At 37.7% G+C, this 14,079-nt stretch overlaps 1 protein-coding gene across 4 annotated transcripts in view; it reads left to right on the top strand.

Annotated features, from left to right (window-relative positions):
- Positions 1 to 10,594, top strand: part of Upp2 (uridine phosphorylase 2) — a 204,521-nt gene extending 193,927 nt beyond the window's left edge. For all 4 annotated transcript variants that reach the window (XM_070022818.1, XM_070022811.1, XM_070022815.1 and 1 more), the window contains exons 6-7: positions 1,097 to 1,243; positions 9,224 to 10,594. In XM_070022818.1, coding sequence (XP_069878919.1) covers positions 1,097 to 1,243; positions 9,224 to 9,375 — 299 coding nt within the window. In that variant the 3' untranslated portion in view covers positions 9,376 to 10,594. The remainder of the gene's footprint in view (positions 1 to 1,096; positions 1,244 to 9,223) is intronic.
- Positions 10,595 to 14,079: the final 3,485 nt, after the last annotated feature.

Below are 14,079 nucleotides of genomic sequence, written 5' to 3'. Positions count from 1 at the left end.
ATTACTTATTTTCCTATGGATCAAACTTGAGTTATAATATTGAATTGTTAAAACTTATGCAGGGAGATAGGATGTGTTATTTATATGTTAACTGAAGTTAGTCAAGGTGTTTTACTCCAAGTTTGTTATAAAATAGGAGAGGCTTCGAATCTGACATTGTCTATAAATCTACCATAGGCCATTGGTTTGCAGTATCTTGATCTAGAGACTCACTCAGCATGTGTTTAAGACCAACCTTGTAAATGGCAGCCTATTAGAGTCTGTTTTCTTTGGTCTGTGTGGTGTCTTTTAAATGGAAATTATTTTGACATTTGTAATTTCTAGAGATTTCGTATAAACATCCAGATATCGGGCTTTTTTGTAACATCAAACTATAAAATATAATATAATGGCAGTTCTGGCCCACATCAGGGTCCACATGCCCTGGAGTAGCTAGGAGCAGACTCCCTTCAATCTGGGCAGATTCTGTTGACATTACCTGCTTAGTTTTGGGGGATATCTTGAGTTTGAATCAACTTAATTAACACTGTCTTCAAGGTTTGGCAGGCAGTGCTAGAGAGACAAGAAGGAAGGGGAAGAAATTGACTGTCAGAGAGGAAACAACATGAAAGAGACAGGAGACAGAAAAAGAGAGGGAAGGGAGCGAAAAAGGACTATGTAAACAGTGGCTGGTGACAGAGCCACTTCACATAGTGTCTTCCTAGGGAGTGATCGTGGGTGCATACAGGATGGAAGAATAATAGTATCTGGCTTTACTGCATTTCCATCTGTCCCCACAAGTGGACTGGGGTGAAATAAAGTGATCCATAAACACTGAGGCAGTCTGGTAGGAAGACATGAGTGAAGAGGGATGGCATGCAGCGTGGGGGTGAGTGTGAAGGAGGAAGGGGTACATGTACCAATTGCCTGCATATGGCTGTCTCTGTCACAATGGCCACATGGAGTGCTGCAGTGTACAAACACCATTATTGTTGAGAGCTTCTTTGAGCCCAGTCGACTCTTCTGCCCCAGCACCTGTATTGGTTCCATTCCCCCCAGACATTAGGGAAGCCTAAAGTCGAACATAGGCCACTAAATGTTCTCCATCTTCTTTCAGGACAAGGTCGATTAGATGGAGCACTGTGTTCTTTTTCTAGAGAAAAAAAGCTAGATTACTTGAAGAGAGCATACAAAGCTGGTGTCAGGAATATTGAAATGGAATCTACAGTGTTTGCAGCCATGTGTGGACTCTGTGGCCTAAAAGGTAAGACATCCATGCATTTGGCTCATTCTTCAGGAGAAGAGAAAGGGGGTTGGCTATTTATTATCTGGGATGAATGCATGCCTTATAATTGTTTGTAATCTACACTACCTCATAATGTCTTGTGAGTGGACAGCACATTACTCCCACTGTGAATATGGGGAAATGTAGCATTGGGGTCAAGAACAAGGTGTTGAAAGGCACTGGCTGGCTGGAAACATAGCTAGGACTTGTCAGCAAATTCCATTTTCTTCATCCTGGTAGTAGCTGTGATTTTCTATTACAATTGAATTATTGAGACGAGATGCAAATGGGAGATTCCTGAAATAGTCTGCCAATCACAATTTTAATTAGCATGATCAGGAAAGAGTGAGGGAGAAAGTGTCACTTGAGAAAAAGTGACATGCAAAGCACATTCTGCTAGATGTAATGTGAGGCCAGAGGCGGCAGCATGCAGGATGTGTTGGAGGAACAGGACAGAGACCAGAATACACAGAGGAGAATGAGGGGATGGCGGTGCAGATTTTGTGGGTCATGTGAGAACTGTGGTTTTTCTCTGAGGAAATAGGAAGCTATCGGGAGGCTCTGAATAGAAAAGTGACCAGATTTGACACGTGTTTTATTTCAGTCATACTGACTGCTGAGTTGGAAGAAGCTAGTGGGGTTGGGGCCAGAAGCAGGAAGAGGAATGAGAAACCTAATATAAAAGTCCAGTGAGAGTCAATGGGCAGGTTGATAACAATGGCGGTCGGGAGACCTGGTCAGGTTCTGGAAACATTCTAAAGACAAAGCCAACAAGGCTTGTTGACGATGTGGTGAGAGTATGGGAAGAGAAGCAGGAGATAAGAATGACCCCCTGGTACTCATTACCTTACTCAATGTAACTGTAACCCCTTTGTACAGTATCTCTACAATAAAAAATTTATATTAAAAAAGAATGGCTCTCTGGCTTACTGCTGCTTACCCGGAAGTATGAGGTTATTATAATTGGGACAAAGAAATTGTAGGTGAGGATTTGAAGGTAGTAACATCCAAATGGAAGACGTAACACCACAGGTGGACTTGGAGTTCCAGTGAGAGGTTTGACTGGAGGAGTAAAACTGTAAAATTCATTCAAGTCTATATAGCAGATGAGATGACAGGAAAATGTTGACATAAATGAGGTTAACATTCAAAGCTGGAAGAGACTGAAGAGGAGTAGTCAAGGATATTGGGAGTGTACCAGGGGAGTATAGCATTCTGCTATCCAGAGAAGCAAAGCTTCAAAGATGAAATACAGAATTACAGCTCAAATGGGTATGGTGGCACAGACCTGAAAATCCAGGTACTTGCAAAAGATGTAGATAGGAGAATTATAGCTTTAGGACATACTCTGGAGAAAAAGTATAATACACTTTCTCTGAAAAACAAATAAAAGCAAAAGAAAGAGCTTAGGGGAGTAGCTCAGCAAGGGTATGCGTGCTTTGTAAGTACAAGACCTTGAATTAAAACCTCAGTACTTCCAGAAAAGTTAAAAAGTGGTATAGCCCAAATAATACTTCATTTTAACACAGTCAGAATTTGAATTCTAGGATTTTTCTTTATAGTCATTCAATTCTGATATACACATTAAGAATCAAATGCATGTGGCAGCAGGTTTTTGGAGGTACTGGGGTTTATACGAGGGGCTCTTTACTGCTTTACTATAGCCCTTTTTGAGCTGATTGTTTCATGACCCACGCATTTTAGGCTTCTGCCATAGCAGGGATGACAGGAACATGGCATTATGCCGAACTCTTTGGAGTTCCTCTTCAGGCTGGCCTGAAACTACAATCCTCCTAATCTTAGCCTTCTCTACAGTATTACAAGTATGAGCTGCCAGTACCAAATTCATGTGGTTATATTTTCAAGACTACCTTTCAGAAGGAAGCTACAGCTCATAAGAAGAGATGACTTGCAGCTCCACTATCTTCATTATTGTTTGTCCCCTACCATCCCTTTCCTCCCCACCTCCCCAACTCTTCCCCCCACTGAACAATGAGATGTACAAGACTATGATGACCACTTCTTATCTTTGCAACTAATGTCAAATCTCCAAAACCTCACCCACTCACTCGGTCATTCTTCTGCAATAACCACCAGTGACTATCATACTTATTAGTTTATCATTAGCTTATATATTAATTCATGTAACTGATGTAAAGGCCTATATTTACTATCTCTCTCCATTAAGATATGAACATCATAAGAACAGGGACTTGTTATCATTGGTAGAGCCCCAGCGCTTAGAATAACGCCTGCCACATAAGCATTAAATAAATATTTGCTGAATGAATGAATAAATGAAAAGGATGACCACTAGACTCTTTTTGGCCTTGGAAATGATCATAGAAAATGGAATCCGTTGTTTACCACTCACATCCTGATTTGAAATTATCTGAAAAACATGTATGCCTCCTAACCATCGAAATAGGTCAACATTTCTCTTTATCATTAGGTCTATACAAATGATTCTTTTGCTATAACTGTAGTCTCTTGGACTCTTGTTGCCTGGTAGTTGGACAGACTACCTACAATAGGCCACCAACACCCACAAATCACTGTCACTCTACTCATCTCATTATCCAGAACAAGAGAGTTAAGCATCCAATGCTGTTTTTAACAAAGATTAGAGAGAAAGGAAAACAGTGTAATTCACCAAATAATTATATATCAAAAGGCTGCACCTTATAATAATACAAAATTATAACATGGTGGAAACATGGTGCATTTGCATTTGTCTATCATTTTATAATATGCATCTACCTGTCCCTCTCTTAAAGCAAAAATTACTTTAATTAAACCCTACCATTCTAGTTAAAGAAGATAATCCACTTGAACTGTGAACTTGTGGTAAATGTATTCATCTTTATCCATTTTTTTAGAGCCAAATGTTGCCTTTTGACATGTGCTTTCCTGGCAATATATGAAACCTAATATTTACCTAAGATTAAGTTCTGCTTAAATTTTCTTCAATGTCTTTAGTTGTTTGCAACTCACAGTGGCTTTTCTTTAGGGGAAAGGAAGAATTCAGTTTTATTTCTTTTGACAGATACTTGTTACTTTGGGGATATATTTGGTCTTCATAATATTACTTTCTAACTGTTCAACAAAAGGGAACAAAAGCTGACTTTAATTCAATTTTTACATTCTTTTGCTGTTCCCAGCCACAAAGATTATTTGACGCTGGCAACTGCACAGTGACCAGTGATAAGACCCAAAGATATTACAAGAATTAAAGATTAGAGTTGGTTTGGAGCTAGACTATTTCTTAAGCTTAAAATAGAGATACATCAGGATTTTGAAACATTATTTTTAAAAGTTCAGAGGCAATCAGATGTAATTCTCTTCACCCTCTCAAAAGAAAAGGAAACTGTGTCTCAGAGAGGTTAAATAACTTCTCTGTCTGCTCAGTGGAGGGGTGGGAGGGCAAGGCTTTGAAGTTAGCTCTGTATGCATGGGCTGTTCTGGGTCTTGTTGACATGAACAACACAAGGTCTGTGGTCTCTGGACAGAAGAACCAGAGTATACACCGTGAAAAGTCAGTGACTTTTTTTCTGTTTTAAGTATTCTGAACAGGTAATTGTACTGCTTCATCCAGCAAACCCTAAAGGCTGAACATATCCAGGAAGTTAGCATTGAAATCGAATGAAATGTTAAGCCGATATTCAACACCATAAATAGCTGTTATTTTGTGAAAGAAATGTCCCTTAAGTCTAAAAACTTAAGTACAATGATAAATCACTCATTTCCTACTTTGTTTTCAGAGATAGGGTCTTCACACTAATCTTTGAACTTGAGACCATCCTGCTTTGGCCTCCTGAGTAGTGGGATTACAGGTGTACAACAACATGCCTGACAATTTAGTGTTTTAAAAATTGACATATAATTATATAAAATTCATGGGTACAGTTTGATGTTTTAAGATATGAATAGCTTGTATAGTTATCAAATGGGGGAATCAGAACACCCATCGTCTCAAACATTTATCATTTGTGGTAAAGTATTCAAAATCCTAACTCTAGTTATTATTTTTACAAAGACAACATTTATTTTTAAAACGTTTAAAGCAGTTTGTTTCTTCTTGTTTGGTAAGATTTTATATATTTTTAATTAAAGTCCTCCCTTCTTCTTCCTGACCACTGCTCCTTCACTATTCTGGGGTGTAAACAGTAGCATTTTTCTATTAAAAGATGACTTGTGCTCACCACTATTTAAAAACGTGTAAGTGGCAGCTATTAGTTGAAAAAGAATGTATTTATAAGACATTTATTTAAGAGAGAAGGTTACAAGGTCTCTATATCAAAGAAGCCACATGGGAGTACAATCCTAAATCTAAAAAATTAAACTCTGAGTTTTTCAGAGACCATATTAGAAATGAAAACTTTTTGAGATATTTGGTCCTTACTACATAATGAAAGAAAGAATTTGAGATTTTTCACGAAGACTTCATTCAGACATTAAAACAAAATTATCAGCTGTATTATAACATGCAAGGTTTTTAATCACACTTTTATAAAAATATATAGGACAATTCCTCAAAAGGAGGAAAAAGAAACATTGCTCCCAGCAACGAATTTAGCATTTCTTTGAGGATATAAATAGTTAGGGTCTAGGTATATACATTTATGGTAATTTGATTTAAACCAGGAACAGATTTTAAAGTGTTTAAAGCAGCAGTTTTTTTAAAATGACCACTCAAATAATTTTTGTTCTCACCCTTCACCCTTTACTGCATCCTGGTTTTGTCTGTGTTGGATGGAACCTAAAAGACAGAATTATTAACCATCTCTGGTTCTGATACTGCTGACCAATAGACCACATTCTCAGAAACATAAACGTAGAAGAACAAATTGTTTGTATGTTCCTAGGCTTGATCAGCTTCTTTTAATAAAATTGTCTTCATCTGGATTGTGATTAGTTGCAATCAGCCTGAGATTAATGTCTTAGGGAAGCTAAGGAAGTACAAAGGCTCTTGGTTGTTGATTTAAACAATTATTTCTATCTTTCCTTTATTAGACAATAATAAACAGATGCTCACATTATACACTCCAACCCTGGAGAAACAAGAGAAGTGTAGGAGATATAAAAATATCCAGAGAGAGGTAGAAGAAGAGGAGCAGATAGAAAAGCCAAGGCCAGGAGCCCCAGTGTCAATCTGTGTCATTTTCACATTTTCCAAAGGTCAGCCTGTTTGGCTGTAAGAATGGGCATTGCAGTCCAGCTGCAGTATCTGTACCCAGTGCAATGGAAAACCTTTCCAGAAGGTTGTTCTAGGGAAATGGAGTTAAACTATTGGTCCCCAGGGCCTCATGGGGTCCTAAGTTTTGATGTATGGGCTTTGGGGACTGGGCTCTGAAAGTGTGAACAAACATTTTGTATGCAGAGGAATATGTGATTTTTGTGTGGACAGGTTCTAATGACAACTTTCATTAGCTCCTCAAAGGAGCCATGAATGAGGCCAAAGGGCTGAGAATCTCAGTGGAGCCTCCATTCCTGGTACAGCTCTGGGTATAGTAAGCCCTGTGCTCTGCCCTCTGGTTCTCATTACATTCCATCCTCAGCTCAGTTAGCTGACAACCTCCTGAGTGACAGCTGGGTCACTAAGTGTCCCTCCTGCCCCAGGAGCCAGCCTCCATACCTAATCTGAGGATTATGGTAGCAAAAAGCTGTCAGGCTTAATTTTGACAAATTGTTTTGGGTAATTAGTCCCTTTTAATTGGTCATGGAAATAGTAATTTTTGGAGACAAGATTATTATATGCTGTTTGTTAGTGGGCTCTTCGGGGTCAAGAAAACATCACTGAGAAGGCTATTACCTGTTCTTTCCCATCTTTGGTACTACCCTTGAATTCCAGAAGAGACTTTTAGCAAAGACGGCTCCTGCTCTGGGCAGAGTACAGAGCGTTCTTTCCTTTCATCGTTCTGCCAAGGGAAGGGTTAGAAAGGGACTTTCAACCTTTTCCTAGCTATTGCCAGCCTCTGTCAGGCCTCACAGACTTGCTGATCATTAACTAGAAATGCTGGGGGAAGTTTCTAGCTCTTGCATTTGTTCCTTTACCTGTTCAGCCAAGTTGTTTTACAATCAAGTGAATTTTGAGTAAATAGAGTCCTGGGTGATGAAATATTTGGTTCAGCTGATGTTGAATAGTTTCCTAGCTGTTCACGTCACTGAACATGCAAGGTCAGTTTGGTCGATAGGCCAGGGCAACAGTAAATGCAACCAAATGGCTTGGGAGTGGAGGAATGCAGACAGAACTCAGCAGTTTAGGAAGCTGGGAATTCATTGGCTACTTATTTACCAGCTGCATCAGAATGGCCATCTATTTGAACTTTCTAAACCTTCATTTCATCATCTGTCAAAACAGAGCAAAAATAATACTAGCTCATGCCATATCTATAAGAATCAGATATCATAGATGTCTGGCATATAGCAGGAATAAACCAAAGAGAAAAAGTATTACAAACTGGTAGAAAAATATTTGCAAACTCCATACTTTATATAAATGTTTTTAATGTCCTAAAATATATAAGGAATTCGTGCAACTTAATAGGAAGCAAACAAATGGCCTGATTTAAAAAACAAAAAACAAAACACAGACAACAAACCTGCATAGACCTTTCTCACAATATACAAATCCCCAACAGATGCCTATAAAAATGCTCAACATCACTAGTCTTTAAGGAAATTCAAATTAAAACTACAATGTGACAAATGAGGAGATATTAGAGAAAGGGTACATTTTAGTTAGATGGAAAAAAATCTAGGTATTTATTATTCAACATGGTGACTATAGCCATTAAAACTCTTATCTCATAATCCCTAAAAACTAGGGATTTTTTTTATCTAAAAAGGTAAGCATTTGAGGTGATTGATGTTAGTTTTCTACCGTGTTCACACGTCAAAATGTCAATCTGTACCCCTTAAATATATATAATTATTATTCATCAATTAAAAGTAAAACTCGACAGCCTGTGCTAATAGCTTTACAGTACAATTTTAAAATACAGATCTAAAGAAGTCTGAAGCAGTAGAAGGTCAAGAACAAATGTTACACTACCTTCAGAGTTTGTTAATATAAACACACCTAATTCTATTTGCATCGACTGCGTTCCAAAAACAATTCAGGGGCAGATGAAGAGTTTTGTATTGTAATCAATTTAAAGTCTTGCCAGTGGTTTCCAAGACAGGTAGCCATACTTTGTGGCTCAAAGACTTGATGGGGAATGTATAATAAAGAATTGATACAGTACTCAATTTTTCTCTCAATCTTTCCTGATGTAATCAACCAAAAATGCTGCTCTATGTTAACTTCAAAAGTAAGAATTTTGAAGAGATTTTTGTTCTCCTCCCCCTACCTTCTTATCTATCATAGGATATTATTCTTATTCTTTTATAAGTATGTTTGTTCTTCCATAAAAACTAAGTTATATGTTTGTACATTACCTATTAGGTCTTTCTTTTCAAATTTCACGGTCAATGCTTAACTTAATTGGTATTTCCTGGGTCAACATCCCATATTTCTTCTTTATTTATGTTACTCTTAAGTAGGTCTTGCAGTAGGCAATTTCAGGCACAGCACCAAGGAGTAAAATGCTACCTCTGGAATAAGGTAGACTCTCATTTGGAAGAGCCTTCTCCAAGAGCTAAAAATAGACTACAAGCTGGATGTTGGGTCTCTCATTCTTACCTTGAACACAGTGCTTGCCTGAGTCTGAATCTAACCAAGTGTGGAGGAAAGGGAGAAAGCAGGGGTGATCGTAATCTTCTTATCATAATCTACTTATCTAATTATCTCAATGTTTGGTAGAGTTCCATAGAAATATGCATGTTATATAAAGCCAGGGGCTCTCAAGATTATGTATTAGAGGGAAAATTGCACAAAATGAATGTGCTACACATGTTGGTGCTTTAAGCTAATATTCGTATGATTCACTTTAGTAATCTTATTACTTGTTCTACCAGCTGCCGTGGTCTGTGTGACACTTCTTGACAGACTCCACTCTGACCAGATCAACTTGTCCCATGATGTATTGGTGGAGTACCAGCAACGGCCTCAGCTCCTAATCTCGAATTTCATCAAAAAGCAGCTTGGACTGCATGACCAGATGACATAACTCAGCAATCCAACTCTCCTTTGCAAGTTGGTAGATCAACTTGTAGTGTTGAAACTATGTATTATTTGCAGCATTTTCATATTATTACGAGTCACTCACTAAAATAATGAAGAGATTTCAAGATGTTTCTTCATCTTAAAAAATGAACTTATTTTAAAAGACTTTAATATCCAAATTAATTCAAATTCCATTTTAGAATAAGTTAAATGAATCAGTAAATTAATTGAAAATTTTAACTCCTGGATTGTGACATTTGGAGTTTCATATGTACTATTAATTAAGCTCACATGAAAATAGATCATCCATGTGCAGATAGAGTTACCAGTCCCTCTGCTTCTGAAAAAGTCCAGAAATTCATTAGGATATTATCAGGTACTTTGAGGTGTCGGACAAATGGCAGAAATAGATGAAGCACATTCAAAATATTTACAACAAAAGTGTCAGAAAAGAATAGAGGTCTGTATGGGGGAGTTATTAGGGAAGTATGACCATACTTCTTTGCTATGTGCATACAATTTCAGTGCAGCAGAGTGGGATTAGAAGTTTATATGGGCCTATACTTGTGATTTTATCACAAACCATAACAACTCAGGATTACACATTGATTGTGAAATGGAAACTCCTTATAATTCAAAAACCACAGTGACTAACTTGCTTTCTAATAATCTTATTTTATTATTTCTTTTATGGAAATGTGTTTTGAGGATATTGTATATATATATTTTATTTCAATGTGAACTAAATAGGCTAAGGAATTAGTAACAACTGAATATTTCCAGACTCTAAATACACCCCTACACTACTCAGCCCTCTGGGAGGCAGGGCACACTTCTAGGCCACACTATACTTTCTATGAGGTGATGCTGCCTGGGGAATTCTTGTGAAATTGATACGCCGAGGAAAGAATGGATGGGGTGGGAGTAGAACATTGCAAAGTTGTATAATATGTAATATTGTGTACAGATATTTGTATGGTTGAAGCTCAAATAAAATTCAGTTTCAACGATTATGCAGACATTTTGGTTCCTGGAATCTTTCATTTTCTGTTGAATGTGGCAAAATATAGAAACAAAGCCAGATTCCTTGAGGATGACCAACAGATACCAGGCTGATTGAGTCTGATTTAGCCTTCTATCAGAAGAATGTTTTTGGTGTGTTTTTTTCCTTCCTTAAGTAGCAACAATAAACAATTTCCTAAGAGCAACGTTGGTTTGTGAACTTCTTTTGGCAATAGAGATGCCTGGGGTTCAACTGTCTAGATATTCTAGTAATTGGCCATCTAATACAATGGACTAAGAACAAAAGTTAAAGGTAATAAAGGATTAGCATTGTACTTTTTGGTTTTCTTCTTATTTTTTAAGACAAAGTGGAAACCAGGATGAGTTCCTAAGTCTTCAGGTTGAACTTTTTTATTTGCTGCTGGAAAAATCTTTATTTTCCATTTTCCTAGAAGAGAATGCTATAAAAGAAGAACAAAATACTCGCACTGAATCCTTCTCTCATCTCCTAGTGAGGTGTGTGTGTGTGTGTGTGTGTGTGTGTGTGTGTGTGTGTGTGTGTGTGTGTGTGTGTGGTGGGGGTGGGTGCATGCACGTGCGAGCATGCTGGCACACTCATGAGCATTTTCCTCACCAGTATTTTTTATTGTGAAAATACTGTACGGAGGGGTTACAATTACATGAGCAAGGTAATGACTGCATTTCCTATCAAGGATTGTTGCCTCCTCCTTTTTTTCCTCTTATCATCTCTTCCCATCTCCTCTCAGCCCCCATGCCAAAGTTGTAAAGTTCATGTCTTGTACATCTCATTGTTGCAATGGGTCCACCTGTATCCCTATTTAAACAATTTGTTTTTTCCCTTCCCCTCCACAAATTATACCAACATCAAATACAGTGAAAACAGGGGTTATACCATGGGGGAGGGACATACAAAGCAACAAAGAAATCATCTTATAAATATGTTAGAAACAATCGCATGAAAGAAAATACATTTGAGTCCTTATCTTGGGGTTCATTTTGCCTAACATCAACTTATCTGACCGTTTCTGCTTGTCTCAGACATATACTAATTATTGCAAATAAGGGAAACCATGGGACCTATGTTTCTTTGGGCCTGGCTTACTTCACTTAATATAATTGTTTTCAAGTCCTTCCATTTCGGTTCCTCAAAAGACTCCACATTGAGCTCCCCTATGACCCAGCAATCCCACTTTTGGGCATTTATCCAAATGATCACAAACAAGACCATAGTAAAGCTACCAGCACAACTATGTTTATTGCAGCATTATTTACTTTAGCTAAGATATGGAACCAACCCAGATGCCCCTCAGTAGATGAATGGATCAAGAAAATGTGGTATATATACACAATGGAATTCTATGCCTCCATCAGAAAGAATGACATTGCCCCATTTTTAGAAAACGGAAAGACCAGTATTTTTTATCTCAGTAAATGTCCTCAGTTGCACAAGTGAGAGAAACCCAGGAAACTATTTCTGTTAAAACAAATTATCTTTAGGTAGTTGGACAAAAGGTTTCAACATGTCAGTTTATGAGTACAATGCATCTTGATCACTCTCACCCTTTTTAATCATTCTCCTCCCTCTCCCCCCACTCTCCCCCCAAACCATTCCCTCTTTTCTGGTTTCATTTTCAAATGCACGCAATGAATATTATGACCTCATTCTTCTCGGAAAATTCCTTTGATGATTTTTTTCCCTCTTAACTCTCACATCCGGTCAATTGCTGAGACCTATGAATTAATTCTCCAAAGGCATCCTTATATTAGTCTCCCTGTTTCCAACTCCTCTGCACCAGCCAACCACCATTTTCTCTCCTCCAGCTTCCTGTGGCAGCTTCATCCTTAAGAATCAAATCTCCATTCTTGAAGTTGGGTTAGGTTGTTTTCTGGCTCAAAGCTTTTTCATGTCTTCAAAGGGGAGTTAAGGCCAAGCATAGCCCTCTTGTGCAGCCTAGATCTTCTTCTTGTCTCTGGCCTGTACTTAAGGCATGAAGTTGCAAAGGCACAATGCCATGAAAAATACTAGGCACAGAATCATCCAGTGAGTGCTTGGCGAAGAGAACAAGTGGAACTGAGATATGCCCTGTTCCTCCAGATGTGTGCCCCTGTCCTAAACTCCATCCATCAAATGGGTCTTGAGGATAATAGAGACTCTGACAATATCTAGAGCATTTTGCTGCCTATTTTTCCTGGTGGGCTCTATTTAACTCTTACTTATTGGTTAAAACTGAACTATATACTCTCTTTCTCTGGAAACTCTTCCTGTTAATCTTCAATTCAGATTTCTTCCACCTGCTCTTTATCTTCCCATAGTACCCCCTGTTGCATTTTCAGAGTATCAATCACAGTTTAAGATTATGTTACAATTTGGGTCATTATTTAATTAATGCCTGATGCCTTGACTACCAGGTTCTCAAGGGCAAACTTTATCTGCTTTGCTTAATTACCCCAAGTACCTACAACAGTGTCACCCACTCAGTAAATACTGTTAAGTGAGGAATTAATGCTCTGCAGGGAAAAACCCTTATGAACTATCACTTTAATGAGCAGGTAGAGTTGTCATTATATTTGCAGAACCTGGCCCTGTGTCCTATGACACAATATTCTAATATATCTCTGAATCCTGGGATACATTAGGATCATCAGGAAAGTCCTTCAAAAAGATAGATCCATTGGAGGATCCATATTCAGTCTTTGGGAAGGGGACTAGGAAGCTGTTTTAAAATGTCCCACAGTGATGGTTTGAGAGCCACTGATTTAGAAAAATGAGTGGCCTTCTGGCTAAACTGCTGAAAGTCTTCAGATGGTTCTGTACCAGAATTGTTCTAGAACAATCAACTCTTTTACTTGACTTATTCCTTGATGCCAAGAACAATGCCTTAATCATTCTACACCTGCAACCATGGCCTGGGGCATAGCAAGATTGGATGGATTTTACACATATACACATATAAAATTTGCATGTATATTAATACTATAATAATCATAGATAACTGTAAATTCATATTCCTTTCAAAAGAATTTCAATACTTTTAGAAAGATAATTCTCTCGACAAGAATGTATTGTTGTATTTAAGAGTTTTCATATGCTCCAGGGCAGGCAATTTGGAAAGCATGTTACTCAACTTATTTTGCTAGCTGGCTGCTGGGCATCACGTATATGACAGAATTGGAAACCTGAGTAAAAGACAGATAAGTGGACCCTTCTGCTTGTCTCCAAGCTATAACTCCTCCTGTCTTTCTATCATGAAAATAAATTAAAATTGTCTGACACATACTAAATTTCACAAAGTCATGGAGAGTTCCCTCCAGGAACACTATGTGCCTCTAGACATGCCATATTTTTTTGTTTTTTGTTTTTGTTTTTTTAAAAAAGGAATGCTGGGGTTTGAATTCAGGGCCTTGAGTTTGTTAGGCAAGTTCTCTACCATTCTTACCTCCAGTCACAGGTGGATTTTTTTAAAATATCTAGTCTATATTATTGATTTCAGAGTGAGAGCTAAGTAAACTAATCTCCCAATTGTTAAATATCTTCTTTTGTTCCTTTTAAAAATAAATGAGCAATTATTATCCTTTTCTTTTAAGAATCTACAATATAGCAGAAACTTTTACAATACAGTGTCTTCTAAGATGAGTAAGTAGTAACCTTATGATTTTTAATCTGCTTTATTATTCACTTCTCAGA

The sequence above is a fragment of the Dipodomys merriami genome, unplaced genomic scaffold, assembly GCF_024711535.1.
Source record: "Dipodomys merriami isolate MVZ:Mamm:240054 unplaced genomic scaffold, mDipMer1.0.p SCAF_1, whole genome shotgun sequence".
Taxonomy (NCBI): Eukaryota; Metazoa; Chordata; class Mammalia; order Rodentia; family Heteromyidae; genus Dipodomys; species Dipodomys merriami.
The sequence above is the reverse complement of the archived record's forward strand: the minus strand, read 5'-3'. Positions and strand labels throughout refer to the sequence as shown.